At 46.5% G+C, this 24,151-nt stretch overlaps 1 protein-coding gene across 1 annotated transcript in view; it reads left to right on the top strand.

The window, feature by feature from the left end:
- tmprss6 (transmembrane serine protease 6) overlaps positions 1-23,774 on the top strand; it is a 90,200-nt gene extending 66,426 nt beyond the window's left edge. Inside the window, exons 13-18 of the mRNA XM_072588639.1 lie at positions 979-1,092; positions 1,855-1,971; positions 2,754-2,919; positions 3,090-3,361; positions 10,482-10,618; positions 21,281-23,774. Coding sequence (XP_072444740.1) covers positions 979-1,092; positions 1,855-1,971; positions 2,754-2,919; positions 3,090-3,361; positions 10,482-10,618; positions 21,281-21,439 — 965 coding nt within the window. The 3' untranslated portion in view covers positions 21,440-23,774. The remainder of the gene's footprint in view (positions 1-978; positions 1,093-1,854; positions 1,972-2,753; positions 2,920-3,089; positions 3,362-10,481; positions 10,619-21,280) is intronic.
- Positions 23,775-24,151: the final 377 nt, after the last annotated feature.

The raw sequence follows: 24,151 nt of genomic DNA, 5'->3' as shown, positions 1-24,151 counted from the left end.
TTGGAGTTAATGCTCATAATTAGAAATCTTGCTGCATGATATTGTATCTTATGTGGAGGCTATGTTCCAATCTTACCATCTTGATTGTATACTCACTTTCCCTTTGCATCATCTTTGACCCATTTCCCCTTCTTCACCAACAGGGAACCAGAGGAGGTCACTCAGCCCTTAATGCCTTTTGTGCCATTCAGTAAGATCATGGCTGACCTGATTTTAATCTCAACTCTATGTCCCCAATAAACTTTCATCCCCTTGGGAATCAAGAATCCATCTGACTCAGCCATTTAAAGATTCTACATCAAGTATTCAGATGTCTGGTTGGCATGGACTGGTTGGACCGAAGGGTCTCATTCTGTGCTGTATGTCTCTGCCACTCTATGACTGCCTTTTGAGAAAGGGAATGCCAGAGAGTCACGACCCTCTGAGAGAAAAAAATGTTTCCTCATCTTTCTCTTAAATAGGTGCAGCCTTATCTTTAACCTATGAACCACCCCCCCCTCCCCCCCCAGTTCTAGATTCCCCGACAAGTGGAAACACCCTTTCAGTATCCACCCAGTTTAATCCACTCAGGATGTTAAATGTTTCAATTAAATCAGTCCTGACTCTTCTAAACTAGTGAGGACACAGGCAGATCCTGCCTAGCCTTTCCACTCATTCTAGGTATTAGTATAGTAAACCAGTCTGAACTGCTTCTAATGCATTAACATCCCTCTGTAAATACAGAGTCCTTCAGGTGTGATCTCACCAATGCCCTGCATAACTGAAGCATTAATTCTTGCATTCAATTCCCCTTGCAATAAACCAATACATTCTGTTAGCTTTCCTGATTACTTGCTATATCTGCAAACTCTTTCTGCTTCTCGTATAGTTAGGGTCTTACTGCTGAGCTCCTTTTTCTCATTCTCATGCTCTACTCCTCTCTCTCTCTTTTACTTGTTCCTTCATTCATCTTCTCTCTTTCTCTCACTCTTTCCCCAGTTTGTCCTGCACAGTTCCACTGCGCTGAGGGAAACACCTGCCTCTCCTTACTGGATGTCTGTAATCAGGTTGCAGACTGTGAGACAGCCAACGATGAACAGAGCTGTGATGAGGGTACGTGGAGACTGAGCTTCGGTGTTCTGCACAGTTTAGTGCACATCACCTGTTTATTTTTGGATCGAGTCTAATTTTCTTTTCGAAATTCTGTTGGAGTGTTGGGATTAATCTATCTCAAAATCTGTTCATCTCTAGAAGTCACCGAGTGGAAAGTGACAGGGAGGGCAGTTTGGTTGGTATCAGGGAGATACCCACTTCCTTCACTACCATCAGGGTCTGGGTGACCATCCTGACCCACCACCCAATGAAAGTCCCTAAAGTGGTCAATTAACAACCAATCAGGGGCCTTCATGTGTCACTGGCCCCAGTGCCTGTCTTCCCAGTGTAAGATTTGGAGGGTGGGTCAGGCTGTCTGCCTGGGGGAGGGGGCATTCGGTCATCTAAATCTGGGGGAGATCGCGAATAGACAAGGGAGCACAGGCTTGGTGATAGCTCGGTTGTCTGGTGTGTGCGTGTGCATGTGTGTGTCCCCTTTGCTCTATGAGTGAGATATGTGTGAGAGTTGGTGTATGTGAATGTGTGTGCGTGTGCGTGTGTGTGTGTGTCCAGTGTTCCCTCAGTAAATGTGTGTTTGTGTGTGAACTTATGAGAGTGTAAGTTTGAGTGTGTGTATGTGAGAGTATGTTTCTGTTACTATATCCTTTGCTCTCTGAGTGAGCGTGTGCGTGAGAGTTTGTGTGTGTGTGTTTTTTTTCTTGTTTGTGAGAGTGTGTGTGTTTTCAGCTGTGGTTAAATACTTGCATGTTCTTTATATTCTAGCTGTACCATGTGACCTGTTCACCTACAAGTGTGACGATGGGACGTGTGTAAAGAAAGCCAACCCTCAGTGTGACTATGTGTCAGATTGTCAAGATGGATCAGATGAGAAATATTGTGGTAAGGTCATTGCTACTGGCAAGTGGAGCTGCAGAAACTAACTAAATCACAACAGCCTCTAAAACCAAGTTTGAAATCCCTCATCTGCACTTTATTAAGGCATTTTGAAGTGTTGTGAAATATATTTTTTAAATTGTAGCTGTTTAATCTCAAGCCAAACCTCTAGGTATTTCTTCCAACAGTACTTAGAGCCAAGAGTCCTGGGTTCAAGGCTCCCCCCCACCACGCCACCGTACTACCACAGTGTAATCATATCTCTGAACTGGTTGATTAGAAATAATCGACATCCTGGATTAGCAGCAGCACACATCTCTGCCTCTATCTGGTTGTAATCTTCAAACAGAGTCTCTATCACATGTCTTTTGAGGGTAGAGGGACATCACAACACACTTCAGATGCTCAGTTGTATCTTTATTAAGCCCAACTTCAACAGTTATGAATGTTAAACAGCCCCTAGTAAAGACTTACATCCCCAACCCCTCCCCTGCTGTGTGAGCCCAGACTGGAACCTTCATCCCCAACCCCTCCCCCACACTGTGGGCCTAGGCTGGAATCTTTGCCTCGTACCCCATCCCACCCTGTGGTGTGGGCCTAGACTAGAACCCCATCTGCCCCACATTGTGGGCCCTGTCTGGAAGCTTCTCATCACCAACACCCCCCCCCCCCCACCCCTCCCCACAGTGTGGGCCCAGACTTGAGCCAACAAAGTAAGACTGGCCAAGCTTCTCTTTCCCTTGCAGTGAGACCCTCCTTGGGTTAACAATTTGCCTTCTCTTCCTCAGAGTGTGGCCTTCAGCCGTCCGCGAGCAGAATTGTCGGGGGAACAAATGCCACTGAGGGTGAGTGGCCGTGGCAGGCGAGTCTACAGATCAGTGGCCAACACGTTTGCGGGGGCATTCTCATCAGTGAGAATTGGGTACTCTCTGCGGCTCACTGCTTCGTTAGCAGGTAGATCCATAATGACATCAAATTGTTTAAACGACCGATGTTATTCCCAGTTCACCGGCATGAGGCAGTTTTCCCTCACCACCTCATGGTCAGCTTGGAATTCAGTCTCATGCTTAATGAATCTTCGAGTCCTTTAATTCATTAAAATTCCTTTCTGTGTCTCCTCGCAGATTCGCCCCACCTGACCGGTGGACTGTTGTCCTGGGCAAGTTCAAGCTTGACGTCGTCAGCTACAATGAGCTCACCTTCAAGGTAGTGAAGATCATTTCTCACCGATACTATGACGATGACACCTATGACCACGACATTGCTCTACTCCAGTTGGACCAACCTGTGTCCATTGATGCATTCACATACCCCATCTGCCTGCCAGCTAAAACTCATATATTTGAGACAGACAAAACGTGTTGGGTCACCGGCTGGGGAACAACTGAGGAAGACGGTACGTAGCCCCCCCGGGGGTTAGATTTTCTGCGCAGCCTTCATTTTGTTGGGGTTTTGTTCCTCCATTGAAGATCTAGTGTGTCTGTCAGGATAGCTGTATATACACCCTACAGCTGAGTGGGTTGGATTGCGCTGCAGTGTGATACCAACAGCGTGGATTCGATCCTTGCATCGGCTGAAATAAATTTGAAGGATTGTCTCCTTTTCAACCTCTCCACTTACCTGAGGGGTGGTGACCCTCAGGTTAAGCCACCACCAGTCATCATAGAACCCCATCGACTATTCGGCCCATTGAGTCCACATCAACCATCCCAAGAGCATTCCACCCAATTACAGCTCCACCCCCACTCTATTCCTGTAAACCTGCAATTCCTATGGCTAATCCACATAGCCTGGACACTTTAGCACAGTCAATCCACCTAACCTGCCCATCTTTGGGCTGTACAAGGAAATTGGAGCATGCAACAGAAACCCACGCAGACACAGGGAGAATATGAAAATTCCATACAGACAGTCACCAGAGGCTGGAATCGAACCTAGGTCCATGGTGCTGTGAAGCAGCAGTGCTCACCACTGAGCCACTGAGAATCATCTCTCTCTAAGAAGAGAGCGGCCCTACGGTCTGGAAGGTCAATATTGGTATACACACTATATTATAGTATTGTTGTCTGTAGTTTAACTGCTCCATTGTCCGTGAACAACTTGCAAAGACACGGCTTCCAAGTAATAAGGAGAGCAGGTGGCAATGGGCAAACAGCAAGCATTAAAGCCAAATATTTTGGCTTTGTGCGTGGGAAACCATGTCTCACTAACGTGATTGAGTTTTTTGAAGAAGTAACAATGAGGTTTGATGAGGGCAGAGCGGTGGACATGATCTGCATGCACTTCAGTAAGGCATTCAACAAGGTTCCTCATGGTAGATTGGTTAACAAGCTTCAGTCACATGGAATACAGGGAGAACTAGCCATTTGGATACAGAACTGGCTCAAAGGTAGAAGACACAGGGTAGTTCTGGAGGATTGCTTTTAAGACTGGAGGCCTGTGACCACTGATGTGCCACAAGGATCGGTGCTGGGTCCATCAGCATTTTAATTATTTATAGAAATGATTTGGATGTGAACATAGGAGATATGATTAGTAGGTTTGCAGATGACACCAAAAATGGAGGTGTAGTGGACAGCTAGGAAGGTTACCTCAGAGCACAATGGGATCTTAATCAGGTGGGCCAATGGGCCGAGGAGTGGCAGACTGAGTTTAGTTTAGATAAATGTGAGGTGCTGCATTTTGGAAAGGCAAATCAGAGCAGGATTTATACACTTAATGGTAAGGTCCTAGGGAATGTTGCTGAACAAGAGATCGTGGAGGGCAGGTTCATAGCTCCTTGAAAGTAAAGTCATAGGTAGATAGGATAGTGAAGAAGGCGTTTGGCGTGCTTTCCTTTGTCGGTCAGAGCATTGAGTACAGGAGTTTGGAGGTCATGTTGAAACTGTGAGGACATTGGTTAGGCTACTTTTGGAATATTGTGTGCAATTCTGGTCTCCTTCCTATCGCAAAGATTGTATGAAACTTGAAAGAGTTCAGAAATGATTTACAAGGCTGTTGCCAGGGTTGGAGGGTTTGAGCTACAGAGAGAGGCTGAATAGGCTGGGGCTGTTTTCCCTTGAGCGTCGGAGGCTGAGGGGTGACCTTGTAGATGTTTATAAACTCATGAGGGGCATGGATAGGGTAAATAGACAAGGTTTTTTTCCCTGGGATGGGGGAGTCCAGAACTAAAGATTTAGGTGAGGGGGAAAGATTTAAACAGGACCTAAGGGGCAATTTTTTCACATAGAAGGTGCTGTGTGCATGGAATGAGCTGCCAGAGGAAGTGGTGGAGGCTGGTACAATTGCAACATTTAAAAGGCATCTGGATGGGTATATGAATAGGAGGGGTTTGGAGGGATATGGGCCAAGTGCTGGCAAATGGGACGAGATTAGGTTAGGATATCTGGTCGGCATGGAAGAGTTGGACCAGAGGGTCTGTTTCCGTGCTGTACATCTCTATGACTTTACAGCTGGGTAATTCCCAGTCTATAACGAGCTCTGGTGCTGTTGCTCGCATTTCCGTTCTTCATCCTGCTTCCAAGCAGATTTACTACAGTTGGATCCTTCATTTATCTTACTGCGTTAAATTGGCATGGTTTCGAACCTTTTAAAAAAGACTCAAATTTAGCACTTCTCGCAACCTTTGGCAGGTGCATAGTACTCGGCAACCAATAAAGTGTTTTGAAATGCAATTCGTGTTGTGTTGCAATAAATGCCTGATCATCAACTTGTGCCCAGCAAAGTCCCTCAGGCAGCAAAGTGATAATGACAGATAAGGTGTTATTTCACTTGTGTTGGTTGGGAGATAAACATTATCCAGGGAACAAAAGATACCGACCCTCCTGTACTTACAAAGAAGGCTGTCACATCAGTACCCAAGAGAACAGACTTGCAAATTAACGGCTCATACCAGGAAAGAAATTATCGTTGGGTGGACTTAGTGCCAGAGACCACTGCTGTCAACCACTGCACGTTTCCAGTCAACCAGAGGTTGCCAATTTAGGGCATGCCAACCTGTTATAGGGAGGATACTATTAGGCTGATGAGGGTTCAGAAGAGATTTCCCTGGATGTTGCCAGGAATGGAGGGTTTGAGTTATGAGGAGAGGCTGGATAGGCCTGGACATTTTTCACTGGAGCGTAGGAGGTGAAGAGGTATCCATATAGAAGTTTATAAAATCATGAGGGACATAGATAAGGTGAATGGCAAGTGTCTTTTCCGTTGGGGATTTCAAGACTAGGGGCTATAATTTTAAGATGAAAGGAGGAAGATTTAAAAAGGATCCGAGAGGCAACATTTTTACACAGAGTGGTTCATATGTGGAATGAACTTCCAGAGGAAGTGGTGGATGCAGGTACATTTGCAACGTTTAAAAGACATTTGGATAAGTACGTGGATAGGAAAGGTTTGGAGGGATATGGGTGAAGCATAGGCAGATGGGACTAGTTTAGTTTGGGATTATGGACCGATTAGACTGAAGGGTCTATTTCTGTGCCGAATGATTCTATGACTCTATGTTCTTCCCATCAATCCAAACTCACAAACAATCTAGGCCTCAGACCTTCATCTAGTTGACCTCCCTGAAGGGACTTAACACTATTTTGACCTTGGAAAGGGCGCAGCATTCCTTCGTGGGGCTGAAGTACCACTGCAAAGGATGGCTCTTGTTGTCCATCCCTATTTGCCCTTGAATGGAATAGTTTGCCCTGCCAGATGGCAGGTCAGGATCACAGAGAGACAAGACCAGGTACGGACAGCGGAGTTCCTCCTTTGGAGGACCAGTAGTGAACCAGATGGCGAAATTATCCCGGTCAGCAACTTTTGACTGCGGATTTTTGAAGTAATTGTGCTTAAATACAGTGTCCTCAGGGCACTGAAATAAAACAAAGAGCTGTGAACACTGGCGATCTGGAACAAAAACAGGAGGTGCCAGAGAAACACAGCATCTTTGGGGAGAAAAACAGAGTAAAGGTGTTAAAGTCCAGTAACCTTAGGACAGTAGTTTGGTTACTAGGCTAGTGAGATTGCTGCTGCTCTGCCAGCTCCTCTTCTGTAACTAAAGATGCTAAATTAGATTAGATTAGATTCCCTGCAGTGTGGAAACAGGCCCTTCGGCCCAACCAGTCCACACCTGACCCTCCGAAGAGTAACCCACCCAAACCCATTTCCCTCTGACTAATGTACCTAACACTATGGGCAATTTAGCATGGCCAATGCACCTGACCTGCACATCTTTGGACTGTGGGAGGAATCCAGAGCAAACCCACGCAGACACGGGGAGAATGTGCAAAATCCACACAGAGGCTGAAATCGGACCTGGGACTCTGGTGCTGTGAGGCAGCAGTGCTAACCACTGAGCCACCGTGCCGCCCAAATATGTTATGAGGGTGATTGTACAGAAAATCAAGGGGTGATCTATTTAAGGTTTAAAATCACACACCAAGTTATAGTCCAATAGGTTTATTTGGAAGCACTAGCTTTCGGAGCGCTGCTCTTTCATAGGTGATTGTGGAGAATAAGATTGTAAGACACAGAATTTATAGCAAAAGTTTACAGTGTGATATAACTGAAATTATAGATTGGAAAAAGACCCGGATTGTTTGTTAAGTCTCTCATCTTTTAGAATGACCTGAGTCACACCAGCGTCTCCAAATCATGATCTATTTATGGTGTTCAATAGCATGATATTTTTTTTTAAACTCTGTCACAGGATGTGGATGTTGCTGGCCAGGCCAGTATTTATTACCCATCTCTAATTGCCCAGAGGGTAGTTAAGAATTGACCACAACACTGTGGGTATGGAGTTACCAAGTAAGAATTATTTGATACAGAGGACAAAGAGAGGAACAATTACCTCTGGTTGAGAAGGTCTGGAACAAAGAGATCAACGCTTGAATTTAGAGTCAGAGCATTAAGGGTTAATGTCAGAAAGTACTTCCTCATAGCAAAGAGCATGGAAATCTCAAACCTCTGCTCTCTGAAAAGCTGTTGAGATTGGAGTCAATTGAAAATTTGACTGATGGGTTTTAAATAGATCTCATTTTAATTTGATTTTTCTTAGTTAGAGCTTTTTTAAGGAGATATGGAACCCATAACACTCAAAACCCTGACACTATTCCAGACAAAGCAATCTGCTTAATGAGCAATCCCTCCACCACAATCAATATCCACTCCCACCACCACCGATGCTCAGGAGCAGCAGTGTGTGCTACCTTCAAAGATGCTCTGCAGCAACTCCCCAATGCTTCTCAGACTGCACCTTCCAAACCCATGAGCTCCACCACCTGGAAGAACAAGGGCAACAGATACATGGGGAACACCACCTCCTGCAAATTCCCTTTCAAGCCACTTGTAATCTTGACTCAAAAATATATCACCATTCCTTCAGTGTCAGTAGGTCAAAATCCTGAAACTCTCTTTCTAACACCATTGTAGATATACTTACATCAGATCATAGAATCTATATTGTTTTCTTTTTCTTTTTTTTTAAAATTAACCCCCACAGTCCCGCCTAACTGCGGTAGTGCTTATTTTTTCCCCAGCACCCATGTTGTGTGTGTGCAGGTGTGAGACACAGTGAAAGACACAAGGTGCACGAATCTTTATTCACATTTCCACCACCAGGAAGATAGGAAAACAGCCAAGTGGCCAGTGACAAGCACTGCCCTTCACATCAAAGGGCAATGCTGTGTGATCAAAACAGTGAAGGGGAGGGTAGGGACTAAATCAAAATAGAGTTGGAGGGGGAAATAATACACTCCACTCCCTGCGGCGCCCACCTCTCCCTGAACAACTCCAGGGTGTTGGTGGACACCGCATGCTCTTTCTCCAAGGACACCCGGGCTCTAACGTAACCCCGGAAGAGGGGCAAGCAGTCGGCCCTAACGGCCCCCTCCATGGCCCACTGCCTCGACCTGTTGATGGCCATCATAGAATCTATACAGTGTGGAAGCAGGCCATTCAGCCTATCGAGTCCAACCAACCCTACAAAGGGCAGCCCACCTAGACCTGCCCCTACCCGATCCCTGTAACCCTGCACTTCCCATGGCTAATCCACCTGTCTTACACAGGCCTGGACACTATGGGTAATTTAGCATGGAGAAAGTGTGGACTGCAGATGCTGGAGATCAGAGTCAAAAAGGGTGGTGCTGGAAAAACACAGCCGGTCAGGCAGCATCCGAGGAGCAAGAGAGTCGACATTTCAAGCATAAACTCTTCATAAACAATCTGATTTCCTTCCCTAAAGGACATTAGTGAACCCGATGGGATTTCCCCATGACGATCAGCAATAGATTTATGGTCGTCATTAGATGTTTAATTCCAGATTTCTTTATTGAATTCAAATTCCACTGTGCAACTTAAACCATGTTCCCAGAACCTAGATCTCTGAAGTCAACACTGCACGTGAATAGGATAATTAGGAAGGCAGATGGGACACTTGCTTTGATCAGTCGAGGCATAGAGTATAAGAGCACAGAGATAATGTTGGAGTTGTATAAGTGTTGCTCAGGCCCCAGCTGGAGTACTGTGTGAAGTTCTGGTCACCTCACGACAGGAAGGATGTGACAGCACTAGAGGGGGTGCAGAGGAGGTTCGTCGGGATGTTGCCTGGGATGGAGTAATTAAGCGATAAGGAGAGTTTGAATAGGCTTGGATTGTTTTCTTTAGACAGAGAAGGACATGAAGTGTACACGATTGTGAGAGGTATTGTCAGGGTGAGTAGAGAGCCGCTGTTTCCCTTGGTAATTTAGCATGTCCAATCCACCTAACCCACACATCTTTGGACTGTGGGAGTAAACCAGAGCGCCCAGAGGAAACCCGAACAGACAGTCACCCAAAGGTGGAATTGAACCCAGGTTCCTGGCGCTGTGAGGCAGCAGTGCTAACCACTGAGCCACCATGCTCCCCTTGGATTGCTGATAGTGGCTTTTTGGCGGCACAGTGGCTCAGTGGTTAGCACTGCTGCCTCATAGCACCAGGGTCCCACCTTCAATTCCTGCCTCGGGTGACTGTGTGGAGTTTGCACATTCTCCCCGTGTCTGTGTGGGTTTTCTCCGGTTTCCTCCCACAGTCCAAAGATGTGCAGGTCAGGGCGAATTGGCCATAATAAATTGCCCCATAGTGTTAGGTGCATTAGTCAGAGGGGAATGGGCCTGGGTGGGTACTCTTCAGAGGGTTGGTGTGGACTGTTGGCCGAACGGACTGTTTTCACACTAATCTAATCTAAGAAGGCAACACTCCACTACATTCTCAATGTCAATGAGGAATGAGTAACAGATGCTGGCTTTGCCTCTAACACAAGCATCAAATTAAAGAACAAAAGAAAGACAGGTGACAGAAGAAGATACAGATTAGACGTATTGGGTGGGAAAAGCTCACTGGATTGAATATTCTTCTGAATGTAAATTTCTAATTAAATTTTTTTGTATTACTATAGCAATGGCCGTGATTCTGGATTGTTACAGACATGGGGAAGACGGGAGGCTGCACTCAGTAATAAGAATCGAAGATGACCATTTCTCTATTTCTTGTAGGTTCTGTAGCAAATGTTCTCCAGAAAGTCGACATCAAGCTAGTTGATCAGTCTACCTGCAATAAAGCGTATTCCTACACCATCACACCCAGGATGATCTGCGCTGGCTATCCTGAGGGAAAGAAGGATTCCTGTCAGGTATTGTGCCTTGTCTCTGTCTTTGAACAAAATGAAAGATCAGCAAGGCTGAAAAGCTGACTGAATCTGTAAGCTTGAATTTTCTTAGCCCTACGCAATGCAGTTCGGGGTGGTGGACAGCAGGCAAACAGTGGAGGACAGCTGGGGGGGGGGAAGGACCAGAGGAAGTGATGGTTCAGTGATTGGGAGAGTCAGAGACCAGAGGGGATAGATTGAAAATATTTGGCATGTAATCCAGAGGAAGAAGGTGAGGACTGCAGATGCTGGAGATCAGAGTCAAAAAGGGTGATGCTGGAAAAGCACAGCTGGTCAGGCAGCATCCGAGGAGCAGGAGAGTCGACGTTTCGAGCATAAGCTCTCCTTCAGTCTGAAACGTCAACTCTCCTGCTCCTCAGATGCTGCCTGGCCAGCTGTGCTTTTCCAGCACCACCCTTTTTGACATATAATCCAGAGGGCTGACTCACCAAGCTCTTTTCATTCGTTCACAAGATGAGACCATCACTTGCCAGTATTTATTGCCCATTCCTGATTGCCCAGAGGGCAGGTAAGAGTCAACCATATTAGCTGTGGGTCTGGAGTCACATGTAAGCCAGACCAGGTAAGGATGGCAGATTTCCTTCCCTAAAGGACATTAGTGAACCAGATAGGAATTCCCCCTGATGATCAGAAATGGATTTATGGTCATCATTAGATGTTTAATTCCACTATGGAATTCAAACCCAGATCCCCAGAACCTAGATCTCTGAAGTCAGCACTGCATGTGAATAGGATAATTAGGAAGGCAGATGGGACACTTGCTTTGACCAGTTGAGGCATAGAGTATAAGAGCATGGAGATAATGTTGGAGTTGTACAAGTGTTGCTCAGGCCCCAGCTGGAGTACTGTGTGAAGCTCTGGTCACTCACTACAGGAAGGATATGAAAGCACTAGAGGGGGTGCAGAGGAGGTTCATCAGGATGTTGCCTGGGATGGAGTTATTAAGCTATAAGGAGAGACTGAATAGGCTTGGATTGTTTTCTTAAGAGCAGAGAAGACTGAGGGCGACATGAAGTGTATACAATTGCTCTCAGGGTGAGTAGAGAGCAACTGTTCCCCTTGGTTGAGAGGTCAATAGTTTTAAGGTAGGAGATTCAGAGGAGAAAAGTTCAGTGGGTGGTGGGAACCTGGAAAGCACTGCCTGGGAAGGTAGTGGAGGCTGGAAACCTTCCAACCTTTAGATTAGATTACTTACAGTGTGGAAACAGGCCCTTCGGCCCAACAAGTCCACACCGCCCCGCCGAAGCGTAATCCACCCATACCCCTACATCTACATCTACCCCTTACCTAACACTACAGGCAATTTAGCATAGCCAATTCACCTGACCTGCACATCTTTGGACTGTGGGAGGAAACCGGAGCACCCGGAGGAAACCCACGCAGACACGGGGAGAACGTGCAAACTCCACACAGTCAGTCGCCTGAGGCGGGAATTGAACCCGGGTCTCCGGCGCTGTGAGGCAGCAGTGCTAACCACTGTGCCACCGTGCCGCCCACTTCATGGATGAGCACTTCACATATCACAACATTCAAGGGTATGGGACCAGCACAGGAAATTGGGATTTTTGGGGTAGTTATGCCAGTACAGACTTGTTGGGCTGAAGGGCTGTATGAATCTATGAAACAGTCCAGCAATAATACCATTAGGCCATACATCCCCCCACCCACTTTGTTGTGAGTTGTCGTTTGGAATGGCCTAAAGGAGTGGTCAAAATAGATTCAGTGATAAGCTCCAATATTTGAAAAAGGAGCAATCTTCAAGAGTAGGAGTAAGGGAGACTATCTCTTCCACAATGGGCTGAAGGACCTCCTTAAAACTTTGTGAATCTAAGTTCACCAAATTCAGTCGAGGTGCTTAATGACATTAGGTCTTAACCTAACTAGATTAGGGATAGGATAACCAGACACCATTTTTGTTACTGGTTACCATCCACTAAACTCTATGGGACTGGAGATATTGGATAAGACCAGCATTGGACTGTCTGGTAACCATGCCTGCTCCACCTAAACTTGTGAACATTTTTGGAAATTACTGCAGGCTAAGTAGCCACTCGTGTGTCCCCATGCCAACACCTACTTCCCCCATCACTCCTACTAGGACTTTATGTCCCTCAGACAGAAAAGGATGTTCCTTTGTTTTATTATAATATGGCAAACTTTGTTTTAACTGGCACCTTATGAACTAACATAAACCGATAAATGTTATCGTGATGTTTACAGTATTATTCTGTCCAGTTACTGTAGTTTTTTAAAATATATTCACCTCAATGTAAATGTAGTTGTTCAATCGAATGGCCACATGGAATATCAACAGTTGATTCAATTTCAATTCAATTCCTCCTCAAATACCGTGATCTCAGAGTAGCCAGTTGAGAGGAAAAAATAGAAATTGCTGGAAAAGCTCAGCAGGTCTGGCAGCATCGGTGGAGAGAAATCAGAGTTAACATTTTGGGTCCAGATTGTTCTGAGGAAGGGTCACTTGACCTGAAACGGTAACTCTGATTTCTCTCCACCGGTGCTGCCAGACCTGCTGAGCTTTTCCAACAATTTCTGGTTTTGTTTCTGATTTCCAGCATGCGCAGTTCTTTCGGTTTTTAGTCAGTTGAGGGTGCGAGTGAGAAGGCTCTCTAACGGTAAGTTTTATTTAAGGCAAAATGATTTGTGCTGCAAATAAAGTATAACAGAGATGTGTGGACTGCCTGCATTACTTAGTGTGTACTTTAACATTGATTATGTGGACCTCTTGATTATCTGGGATTAGATTATTTACAAGGTGGAAACAGGCCCTTTGGCCTAACAAATCCACACCGACCCGCCAAAGCATAACCCACCCAGACCCATTCCCCTACATTTACCCCTTTACCTAACACTACGGGCAATTTAGCATGGCCAATCCACCTAAGCTGCACATTTTTGGATTGTGGGAGGAAACCGGATCAAACCCATGTAGACACGGGGAGAATGTGCAAACTCCACAGAGTCGCCTAAGGCGGGAATTGAACCCAGGTCTCTGGCGCTGGGAGGCAGCAGTGCTAACCACTGTGCCACCGTGCCGCTCATTTGATCTATCAGCCCACTTCTGGTGCCGTAGGTGTCGGATAACAAAATGTTTACTGTACTTCAACTTCTCTGTCTGACTTCGATCCTCCTTTCTTGCGATGAGGGAGGTTGAGTGAATGTTGAACAGAAAGCAGAGCTACCGAGAGTGCCCAGGACACTCTCCAGTTCTGTACCAAGCGGGTCAGCCTTGGCTGTGATGGGCTTACAGAGGGATCAACTATCAGGTCAGGGTCTGCCGGTCGCAAACAGCAACTCAGTGTCTCTCGCCTGGCCTCTGCATATTGAGGATACTGATTAGTAACAGACTTCAGCTCATCCATTATTTTCTCTAGGCAAATGAAGGAAAGGGTGGCTCAGCAGTTAACACTGCTGCCTCACAGCATTAGGGCTGTCTGGAGCTTGCACATTCCCTCTGAGTCTGCGTGGGTTTCCTCCCACAGTCCAAAGGTGTGCATATTAGGTGGATTGGCCATACTACATTGTCCCACAGTGTGCAGGGTAGGTGGGTTAGCCATGGGAAATTCAGGCTGGGTCTGGGTGGGATGCTCTTTGGAGGGTTGGTGTGGACCCGATGGGCCGAATGGTCTGCCTCCACACTGTAGGGATTCTACGAAACTTGTGTTTGTGTCACACCTCATACACCCTCAAGGTCTTGAAGATTGCTTCACAGTCAATCACAGAAGTATTTTGGAAATTCAGGTCACTGTTTTAACATAGACAATGATCCAATGCTGCTCAAAGTCCAAAGAAAATGTAAAGTTCCCATCATCCCACTCTCCCATTGGAGAGAGATAACTGATGGTGAGTTTAACCTGAGAGATACCATGAGGGATAACCTCAGGGATACAGGCAAAGGGGCAAGATTGAGGAGATGGACCTTCATAGCTGCCTCAGTTGAGGTAGGAATTAAGCCTGCACTTTTGACATCCCTCTGTGTGGCAAAACAGCCATCCAGCCAACTGAGCTAACCAAACTTGGATGTTGAGGACTCAATATCAAGTTCAATAACTTTCGAGCCTGAGGCACCCTTCTCCCATGTCTTTCCCCCAATCCCCACACACTAGGCCTTGACATCAAGTAGGCTGCTACCACAACCAAGCGATTGCCATCCGTAATGGTCTCCATTAGCAGCTATTCATCCCCCCAAGTCAAAGAGTGTGCTGCTGGAAAAGCACAGCTGGTCAGGCAGCATCCGAGGAGTGGGACAGTCAACGTTTGGAGCATAACCTCTTCATCAGGAATGTGGCCTGATGAAGAGCTTATGTTCAGAAAGTTGACTCTCCTCCTCGGATGCTGCCTGACTGGCTGTGCTTTTCCAGCACCACACTCTCGACTCTGATCTCCAGCATCTGCTGTCCTCGCTTTCTCCTAATTCATTTCCCCAGGCTGAACTTTAGCTTTGTCTGCCTAACTGTTGTTCTCTCTCTGGGTTCCACCTTCACCAAATGTTTATTCCTACTCCCCCCCCCCCTCCCCCCCCACCCCTCCCACTCCACCTTCAGCATATGTACCAACCTTTTCTGAGCTACAGTTAGTTCTCAGGAAGGGTCGCTGGACCCAATGCCTTGACCCTGATTTCTCTCTCCACAGATGTTGCCAGACCTGCTGAGTTTCTCCAACTATTTGTTTTTGTTTCAGACTTCCAGCATCCACCTGTTGTTTGAATTTTTGTATAAGCAGCAACTTTGCACTGATATAGTACCTTCAATGTGGTAAAATGTCCTAAATGAATAGGAAAGGTTTGGAGGGATGTGGGCCAGGAGTCGGCAGGTGGGACTAGTCTAGTTTGAGGTTATGGTCAGCATGGACTGGTTGGACCAAAGGGTCTGTTTTTGTGCGTACGACTCTGACTTTGAGTCATGTCACATAACTTGGGGTGGCATAGTGGCTCAGTGGTTAGCACTGCTGCCTCACAGCGCCAGGGACCCAGGTTTGATTCCACCCCCAGGCAACTGTCTGTGTGGAGTTTGCACATTCTTCCTGGGGTTTCCTCTGGGTGCTCCGGTTTCCTCCCACAGTCCAAAGATGTACAGGTTAGGGTGGATTGGCCATTCTAAATTGTCGCATCATGTTCAGGGATGTGCAGGTTAGGTGCATTAGTCAGGGGAAATGTAAAATGTAATAGGGTCGGGGAATGGGTCTGGGTGGGATACCATTCGGAGGGTCGGTATGGACTTGTCGGGCCAAATGGCCTGTTTCCACACTGTAGGCATTCTATGATTTATAAAAACTTGACACTGAGGTTTGTAATGAGATACATAAGGTCAGGTGACCAAAGATCGATCAAAGAGCATCTTGAAGGAGGAGAGAGCTTCGCTGTAGAAATTCCAATGTTTCTGGCCTCGCCAGCCAAAGGATTGGCCACAAATGGTGGAGTGATGAGAATGGGGTTGAGCGACAGGCCAGAATGAGGGCAGCATGGAGTTCACAGAGGGTTTGGGGCTGGAGTAGATGGGGACAGGGAGAGATAGGGATTGGGAGCAGCGAGACTGTACAGACCTGCAAACACGAGATGCTCCAACGGTGATATACTTCCAAGTTCGGATGGGATGGCCTTTATTTTTAAATTTGTTAATGGGAAGCCTGTTTTTTATTAATTCATGGGATGAGGGCATTGCTAGTATTTACTTTCCATCCCAAAGGGCAGTCATAAAAAGTCATAGGGGTCTACAGTATAGAAACAGGCCCTTCGGCCCAAACTGTCTGTGCGCCCATTTTCACAATGAATCTAGTCCCATTTGCCTGTGTTTGGCCCATATCCCTCCATACCTATCCCATCCATGTACCTGTCTAGGTGTTACTTAACTGAAAAACACTTTGCCTCCACCACTATGCCTGACAGCCTGCTCCAGACAGTCCCCAGCCTCTGTGTGAAAACATTGCCCCTCTGGACCTTTTCGATCTCTCCCCTCTCTCCTTAAACCCATACCCTCTAGTCTTAGACTGCCCTACCATGGGGAAAAACTGTTGACTATCTACCCTATCGATGCTTCTCATGGTGTTATAGACCTTTATAAAGTCACCCTTCAACCACCTACGCTCCAGGAGAAAAGAAGTCCCAGCCTATCCAACCTCTCCTTATAACGCAAGTTAGGTCACATGAAGGCCAGGCAAGGTAAGGATGGCAGTTTTCTTCCCTGATGGGCATTAGTGAACCAGATGGGCTTTTTCCAGACAATCATCAATGATTTCATGGTCATCATTGGACACTTAATTACAGACTTTTATTGAATTCAAATTCCTTCAGCTGCTTTGGTGGGATTTGAACCCAGGTCATTATCTGGGTACCCCCATGTACATTCAGGACACCACCCACACCCTCCACCTCCTCTCCATCACTTTTGTTTCCAAAGCCCCCAATGTCTCATCTTCACCATGGACATCCAGTCCTTGTACACCTCCATCCACCATGACGAAGGCCTCCCAGCCCTTCATTTCTTCCTCTCCTGCCAACCCAACCAGTACCCTTCCACTGACACACTCATTCGATTGGCTGAACTGGTCCTCACCCTCAATAATTTCTCCTTCGAATCCTCCCACTTCCTCTAGACCTAAGGGGTAGCCATAGGCAACCACATGGATGTCAGCTATGCCTGCCTCTTCGTCGGGTACGTGGAAGAGTCCATCTTCCGCAGTTACACCGACACCACTCTCCACCATTTCCTCCACAGCATCGATGACTGTATGTGCACCACCTCGTGCTCCCAAGAGGAGATTGAACAGTCCATCAATTTCGCGAACACCTTCCACCCTGAACTCAACTTCACCTGGACCATCTAGGATACCTCCCTCCTCTTCCTGGACCTCTCCATCTCCATTTCTGGTGACTGATTCAACATAGATATCTACTTCAAACCCACCAACACTGACCAGCTACTTGGACTACACCACCTCCCACCCTGTCTCCTGTAAAAACGCGATCTCTTACTCCCAATTCCTCCACCTCCACCGTATGCTGGCCTTCATAACAAGAGGAATTGAGTATAGAAGCAAAGAGGTCCTTTTGCAGCTGTACAAGGCCCTGGTGAGACCGACCTGGAATATTGTGTGCAGTTTTGGTCTCCAAATTTGAGGAAAGACATTCTGGCTATTGAGGGAGTGCAGCGTAGGTTCACGAAGTCAATTCCTGGAATGGCGGGACTATCTTACGCTGAAAGATTGGAGCGACTGGGCTTGTATACACTTGAGTTTAGAAGGCTGAAAGGAGATCTGATTGAAACGTTTAAGAATTATTAAAGGATTGGACACTCTGGAGGCAGGAAACATGTTTCCGCTGATGGGTGAGTCCTGAACCAGAGGACACAGTTTAAAAATAAGGGTAGGCCACTTAGAACAGAGTTGAGGAGAGAGTGGTGGCTGTGTGGAATGCTCTGCTCCAGAAGGCTGTAGAGGCCAAGTCTCTGGATACTTTCAAGAAAGAGATGGATAGAGCTCTTAAGGATAGTGGAATCAAGGGTGATGGGGATAAGGCAGGAACAGGATACTGATTGAGGATGATCAGCCATGATCGTAATGAATGGTGGCGCTGGCTCGAAGGGCAGAATGGCCTACTCTTGCACCTATTGTCTATTATCTGCTCCCGGGAAGACCAATTCCACCATAGAGCATCCCAGATGGCCTCCTTCTTCAGGGACTGCAATTTCTACTCCCATGTGGTCAACGCTACCCTCTCCAGTGCACCTCCTCCACTTCCCACACCTCTGCCCTTGAATCCCACCTCCAATTGTAATAAGGACAGAATCCCCCTTCCCCTGGTCTTCACTTTCCACCCCACCAACCTCTGATTACAATGCATTGTCCTCTGCCATTTCCGCCACCTACAAACAGGGATAGATTTCCCTCCCCACTCCATCTGCATTCCATGGAGACCATTCCCTCTGCAGCTCCCTTGTGACGTCTATGTCCCCCACCAACCCACCCTCCACTCCTGGCACCTGCTCCTCCCGAGAAGTACAAAACCTGCACCCACACTTCCCCGCCCACCCCTCCAAACTCCATCAAAGGACCCAAAGGATCCTTCCACATCTGACAGAGGTTTACCTGTACTTCCACACATGTCATGTACTGTATCCGTTGCTCCCAAAGTGGTCTCCTCCATATTGGGGAGACAGGACACCAACTTGCAGAACATTTCAGAGAACATCTCTGGAGCACATGCACAAATCAACCCCACCGCCTTGTGGCCGAACACTTCAACTCGCCCTCCCACTCCGCCAAGGACATGCAAGTCCTGGGTCTCCTCCACTGCCAAACTCTAACCACCCAATGCCTGGAGGAAAAACGCCTCATCTTCCATCTTGAGACCCTCCCCCCATATGAGACCAATGTGGATTTCACCAGTTTCCTCATCTCCCCTCCCCCCATTCTATACCCAGATCCAATCCTCCAACTCGGCACTGTCCTACCTGTCCATCTCCCTTCCCACCTATCCCCTCTAACCTCCTCTCTGACCTATCACCTTCACCCTCACCTTCATCTACCTATTGCATTCCCAACTACCTTCCCCCGCCCCAACCCCACCACCCTCCCATTTATCCCTCAGCCCCCTTGGGCCCCTCCTCATTCCTGATGAAGAGCTTATGCTCAAAACGTCGATTCTTCTGCTCCTCGGATGCTACCTGACCGGCTGTGCTTTTCCAGCACCACACCTTTTGACTCTCTGGGTGAATAGCCCAGTGATAATACCACTAGGCCATCACCTCCCCACTAATGTGGAATTTCTGGTAAGGCCAGTGTTTTTGCCCATCCCAAAGTGCCCTTGAACTCAGTGGCTTGCTTTTTCAGAGAGTTCAGAGTCAACCACATTACTGTGGGTCTGAAGTCACATGTAGGGCCAGACCAGGTAAGGATGGCAGATTTCCTTCCCTAAAGGACATCAGTGGACCAGTGAGTTTTTAATAACAACTGTCTTTCGGCTAACCTTTAATTCTATATTTCCATTGATCCAAATTGCGCTAACCTCCATGATGGGATTCTAAACCCATGTTACCAGAACATTAGCCTAGGTACCATAATGCCACCCCCTCCTCAAAGGAACTTGTAATATTGTGGTGTTCCCATGTATCTGCTGCCCTTGTCCTTCTAGGGGGATAGAGGTCAAAGGATAGTAGAGGTGGAAAATGCTGACAACGGACCTTTGGAGAGTTGTTGCAATGCAACTTATGGATGTCACTGTGGATTGGTGAATGTTGAAAGTGAGTGGATGGATGGATGCCAATCAAGTGGGCAGCTTTTCCCAGGATGGCGTTGGACTTCTTGAGTGTTCTAATTGGTTGGTGCAATATCTCATCATGATGCTGCTCAGACGAGGCACGAGAACACCAACAGCAACAATGGAATTGTGAGCCAGCACCAATCCACAAATGGAGGTGAAGGAATGAACAGAGAGAAGGGAAACAAGGGATTAAAAACAACAAAAGTATGACACAAAAACAGACCATTTGGCCCAACCGGTCCATTCTAGTAGTTATGTTCCACACAAGTCTTCTCCCAATCACGGGATAAGGGCATTGCTAGCTCGGTCAGCATTTATTGTCCAGAGGACAGTTGAGTGTCACCCACATTGCTATGAGTCTGGAGTCACATGTAGGCTAGACCAGGTAAGGACACTAGTGAACCAGATGGGTGTTTTTCCAACAATCAACAATAGTTTCATTGTCATCATTAGACACTTAAGTCCAGGTTTTTAAAAATTGAACTTGGAGTATTGTGTACAGTTCTGGTCACCGCATTATAAGAAGGATGTGGAAGCTTTGGAAAGGGTGCAGAGGAGATTTACTAGGATGTTGCCTGGTATGGAAGCAATGTCTTACGAGGAAAGGCTGAGGGCCTTGAGGCTGTTTTCATTAGAGAGAAAAAGGTTGAAAGGTGACTTAATAGAGACATACAAGATAATCAGAGGGTTAGATAGGGGGGACAGGGAGAGCCTTTTTCCAAGTATGGGGACGGCAAACACGAGTGGACACAACTTTAAAGTGAGGGGAGATAGATATAAGACAGATGTCAGAGGTAGTTTCTTTACTCAGAGTAGTAAGGGAATGGAATGCTTTGCCTGCAACGGTAGTAGATTCGCCAATTTTAAGTGCATTTAAGTCATCATTGGACAAGTATATGGACGTACATGGAATAGTGTAGGTTAGATAGGCTTCAGATTAGTATGACAGGGCGGCGCAACATTGAGGGCTGAAGGGCCTGTACTGTGCTGTAACGTTAGAAAAAAAATTCCACCATCAGCCATGGTGGGACTTGAACCTAGGTCCCCAGAACATTATCTGGGTCTCTGGATTAACAGAAACCGAAAGAACTGCGGAAGCTGTGAATCAGGAACAAAAACACAAATTGTTAGCAGCATTTGTGGAGAGTTAATGTTTGGGGTCCAGTGAACTCTGATTTCTCTCCACAGATGCTGCCTGACCTACTGAGATTTTTCCAGCAATTGCTGCTTCTGGATTAACTGCCCAGCAATGATAGCACTGCCTCCCCCATCTCACCCAGTCCCTCAATGCTTGTGTTCACAAAATTGAAACAGCGATAATTCCAATTGATGACCTTCCTCTTTGTCAACAGGGTGACTCTGGAGGGCCGCTGGTCTGTGAAGAGGCAAGCGGGCGGTGGTTCCTGGCCGGAATCGTCAGCTTTGGTTACGGCTGTGGCCGGCCAGAATACTACGGTGTCTACACGCGGGTGACCAGGCTCATCGATTGGATTTATGCTAATGTTTCATAACCACCGGAGATTCCGAGACGGGATCCTGGAATGTGTAAGACAGATGGTGGTACTCACAATGCTCCCTCAGGACTATCAATCAGGAACCGGAGTTTCCAGCATATGTTCGGCCGAGGCATACAACCTGTTGAGATGTTGTCACGGTCTCCTCTGTAAATAAAGCAAGCAGCCAATGAGCCAACCCCACCTCCCCACACATATACATACACACACATACACATATACATATATACACAGACACACACATATATACATACATACATACAGACACACACACACATACACACACACAGACACACACAGAAACATGCACACAGACAGACACACACAGACACACGCACACAGACAAACACACACACACAGACACAGAGAGACACACACAAACGCACGCTGCCTGAGCTGGTTGTCTAGGGGTTTAATAGGGTTGAGGAGGGTGGGAGGTTTAGCAATTATATTCTTATGTATTCTTACAAGGCTTGTGTTATTCGGAGCAATAAGGATGCTTCAACGCCTTTGTGTTCAGTGAGATGTTTTCCAAAGCAGTCATATCTGATCTGTATCTTATCTCCAATTAACCACGATGCTTCCATAACCCTTAATCCCCACACCCTACCCAAAACTTACCAATCTCAGTTTTCAATAGCCCACAATCCCCCACCCAGCTTTTTGTCGGGGAGGAGAGACGGAGAGCTCCTGATTCCCCACATCTGGGAAGAAAAAAAGCTGATTTCTCCTCTTTGTTTTAGTTCTGTGTCCCCTTGTTCTGAAATAGTTTCTTACTGTCAAACCCGATCAACTCTTGTCACCATTCTTTGAACCTCGCTTAGCTCAATACTTCAATAATCCTTCCAAATCTCTGGCCTCTTGTACTGAAATCTGGGACTTTTCAGACTTTGTTCTGGGTCCCTCGCTGGCCCCTTCAGGTCAAAGCAAGATGAATGAGCCAATGTCCCGTATTTTGAGAGGAACAACTATGACAGATCGTTCTGGTACACAGCTACCATACCAGTTCATTATTTTAGTACAAACAAACAAATTAAGAGGAGAGGTAGGCCATTCGGCCCTACAACCCTGCTTCACCAGCCAATAGGATGCGATTGTGACATCGACTCCACTTTCCTGCTTCCCCCCCACCAAGTGTCCCACTAACCTTGGACTTGCTTGTTAGTCAAAACTCTATCTACCTCTGTCTTTAAAAGATGTTAAATAATCCTGCCTCCATCTCTTTCTGGGGAAGAGAGTCCCAAAAACTCAGAACCTGATGAGAAGATATTTATCTTCACTTGCCTTAAATGGGGTCCCCTGCGTTGCCGTTTGATGCAATTCAGATTACTACTCAGTTGTTTCATACCCTTCGCCCCAGTCTGTGCAGGTTACATCATTTCATCCATCACTTACCCTTAAAGATTTGACTGAAAAGTGCTGAAAGAGTGGTAACTGTAGCAGTGCGACACAGTGGGCATCCCTCTTAAATTATGAGATGGTGGGATTCCAGTCTCATTCCAATGTGTTAAAAGTCCAGCCTGACGCTGTACTGCAGTACTGAGGGAGTGTGGATGTTTCGATGCAACGTTAATCCCCGAGCTCTGATCTGCTCTGTCAAAGGGCTGCTGGAAGATCCCATGTCATAACTCAGAGACGTGCAGGAGATTCTTGCTGGTATTCGGACCAATATTTATCCCTCACGCAACAACAACGAAATAAATCTGATGAATCTGGTCTATTTGTAACAAATTGGCTGCAGTGCTTCCTGTATGACAACATTCAAAACCCCAGAAGTACATAATTGGCTCTCAAGTACTTTGGAACATGGAAATCTTTGTGCAAATGCAAGTCTTTTTTTTGTCTGCTTCTACTGGAAGGGGCAAAACCTTTGATTTTTGCATCTCCAAAAATGGAGAGGCAATGACAAGGCTATTAATCCAGAGACCCAGGTGATGTTCTGAGAACCCGGATTCAAATTCCCAGATGTTACAATTTGAATTCACAAATATCTGGGATTAAGGAGGGAAATGGGCCAAATGCAGGAGGTGGGACTAGTTTAATTTGGGATTATGGTTGGCATGGACTGGTTGGACCGAAGAGTCTGTTTCCATGCTATATGACTCTATGACTCTAAGAGTCGAATGATGACCATGAAACCATAAATTGTCATTAAAAATCCATCTGGTTCACTAATTCTCTTCAAGGAAAGAAATCTGTCCTTAGCCAGTCTTGCTTCCATGTGACTCTAGGAGAAAGGCAGGACTGCAGATGCTGGAGATCAGAGCCGAGAGTGTGGTGCTGGAAAAGTACAGCAGGTCAGGCAGCATCCGAGGAGCAGGGATATCAATGTTTCGGGCATAAGCCCTTCGTCAGAACTCCTGATGAAGAGCTTATGCTCGAAACATCGAATCTCCTGCCCGACCTGCTGTGCTTTTCCAGCACCACACTCTCAACTCCATGTGACTCTAGACCCACATCAATGTGGTTGACTCTTAACTATCCTCTGGGTAATTAGGTTAGGGCAATAAATGATGTCCTGGCCAATGATGCCTATTATCCTGTAAATAAATATTTTAAAAATGCTGATTTTGCACATCATGAAACCATGCATAAATGCTCCAATATATTCTGTCACTGTAAGCTGTTGTATTTCAATTCAACTCTCTTCAAGAACTGTACAGCAGTACAGAACAGAAGGCCATTCAGCCAAGATGTCAGCTTTTTGAA

Source organism: Chiloscyllium punctatum, chromosome 18 (genome assembly GCF_047496795.1).
Source record: "Chiloscyllium punctatum isolate Juve2018m chromosome 18, sChiPun1.3, whole genome shotgun sequence".
Classification (NCBI taxonomy): domain Eukaryota; kingdom Metazoa; phylum Chordata; class Chondrichthyes; order Orectolobiformes; family Hemiscylliidae; genus Chiloscyllium; species Chiloscyllium punctatum.
Note: the sequence above shows the minus strand (reverse complement) of the source record. Positions and strands in the feature narration are given on the sequence as shown.